Raw genomic sequence first — 2029 nt, forward strand, 5'->3', positions numbered from 1 at the left:
ATATATATTTATATACACATGATTACCGGCCGGTGCGACTAACGATCTAAAAATCGGTTCAATGTAAACGTCTCTCGTAAGAGGCGAATGATGTCGAGAGATGACGTTGTCTCTTGTAAGTACTCGAACGGGAAACCTGCCGGGTGGGGCCTGTTGAGTCGCGCCTGCGGCGAGTTTCAGTATGAAAGTCTCCGGAGTAGAGAGTGACTGGGTCCGCGAAGAGAGATTCCGGGACCTGCTCTTTGGGACGCAACGCGTCCAATCTGTTCGTGTTGCATCGGTGTGCAAAATTCGATTACTGTATCGATGTACAAAGATGTGAGAAACCGATAAGATGTGCGAGAAATGAAAATGTTGCCGTACCGCGCACGACTCCGTGTTCAGGCGCTTATCGTCTTAGCGCTCTGCCAAGGTAATTAATACGACACACCTGATGCACATTATTCGTATGCAAGGAGATCCTTCACTGAAACGTAACGTGGTCACGTGATCACGTTGCCATTGAGTCATATTTATCGGTGTCGCAGTCGGATTTTTATTCGATGTGTACGACGCGACGTAGAAGCATATTCAGCAAATGCCAATCGATTGATTAAACTAGCGTCCCAGCGTCATTTCATAAATTGCCTGAAGAATGTCGAACTTTGATTTTATTTAATTTTATTCAAACATGACTTTTGCTCTTAAAAGTTTCAAAAATGACTTAACTATCACGTCGTATAGTATCTAAGTTTTCTGATATGATATGAGATTTTTTTTTTAGAATCGTAATAGTTCACGTATCAAATCTATAATGTAGTTTATACAATATAATCAAATTTTACTTTTTCATCCCATTATTTTAATTATAATTTTATAAACAAATTTTGATAATTTGAAAGTACCTAATACATGATTATATAGATATTATCTTGTAATTATAGCTTCAACAAAAACGTCAGAATTATCAAATTTACTCGGAATTCGGTTTTAGTTTTCATTGATTTTTAATATTTTTATCACTGCTCTATTTTGTTCACAATAGTCATTTTATATTTCACAACTTAATAACAAAATTTTGCAGTAATTTCTCTCAGCAAATATTGCTACACTAACACGATTAAAATTTACTGGAACCGCTTTTATAAATAATCGTGAGTCGATGGAGTAATCGATAGAGTTAGTTGAATGAAGTAGTAGATTGGAAGACACACGTAGCATGCCATGTGACTCATTCTTTGACCCGTAAAACTCCGAATCTCTCTCACCTGTACACTAAACCAGTAAAGCAGTCTCAATAAAATAATTGTGTAATAGGCACATACGTTCATAGAAAAACAATAAACTTTTAACAGAATCAGAACTTATGATAGAAACATATCAATAAATATCAAATTGTAATCTTAATATTTTCGTGAAGTTATATTTATAATTATAGTTATTCAAAAGGTAACGAGTCAGTATTTTTAATTTTCTATTGGTTTTTTGTAAATTGCTATTTTAAATACAAAAATTTCTAACATTATTAAATTATTATACCTATTTATTATATTAAATACTTATATATTGTATTTCTATATATGTATATAATAAATTATGATTGTATTTTAAGAACTTAAATTCAAAGTATATTTAATATATTAACTGAATTATTATAACTATATACTATAACTATAAATATATATATAAATTTGACAAAGTTATTAAATAAAAATCAAAGTAATCCCATAATTTTAATTCCCCCCATGGCAAATGTATATATTAATTTATTAGATACAAATTAATAATTCAGTTAATATATTAAATATACTTTGAATTTAAGTTCTTAAAATACAATCATAATTTATTATATACATATATAGAAATACGATATATAAGTATTTAATATAATAAATAGGTATAATAATTTAATAATGTTAGAAATTTTTGTATTTAAAATAGCAATTTACAAAAAACCAATAGAAAATTAAAAATACTGACTCGTTACCTTTTGAATAACTATTAGGTGTACAAAAAAGTTCTGAGCTTTTTTTTGTAAAATTCAATCTTT

General features: G+C 29.7%; 2 protein-coding genes across 3 annotated transcripts in view; one reads left to right on the top strand and one right to left on the bottom strand.

The window, feature by feature from the left end:
- The window catches only part of LOC108747558 (TNF receptor-associated factor 6-like), a 28679-nt gene that overhangs the window by 21983 nt on the left and 4667 nt on the right, over positions 1-2029 (bottom strand). The window lies entirely within an intron of this gene.
- The window catches only part of LOC108747703 (vascular endothelial growth factor receptor 1), a 16099-nt gene continuing 14104 nt past the window's right edge, over positions 35-2029 (top strand). For both annotated transcript variants that reach the window (XM_018485359.1, XM_018485360.1), the window contains exon 1: positions 35-412. In XM_018485359.1, coding sequence (XP_018340861.1) covers positions 346-412 — 67 coding nt within the window. In that variant the 5' untranslated portion in view covers positions 35-345. The remainder of the gene's footprint in view (positions 413-2029) is intronic.

The sequence above is a fragment of the Trachymyrmex septentrionalis genome, unplaced genomic scaffold (genome assembly GCF_001594115.1).
Source record: "Trachymyrmex septentrionalis isolate Tsep2-gDNA-1 unplaced genomic scaffold, Tsep1.0 scaffold20, whole genome shotgun sequence".
In the NCBI taxonomy this organism is placed as follows: Eukaryota; Metazoa; Arthropoda; class Insecta; order Hymenoptera; family Formicidae; genus Trachymyrmex; species Trachymyrmex septentrionalis.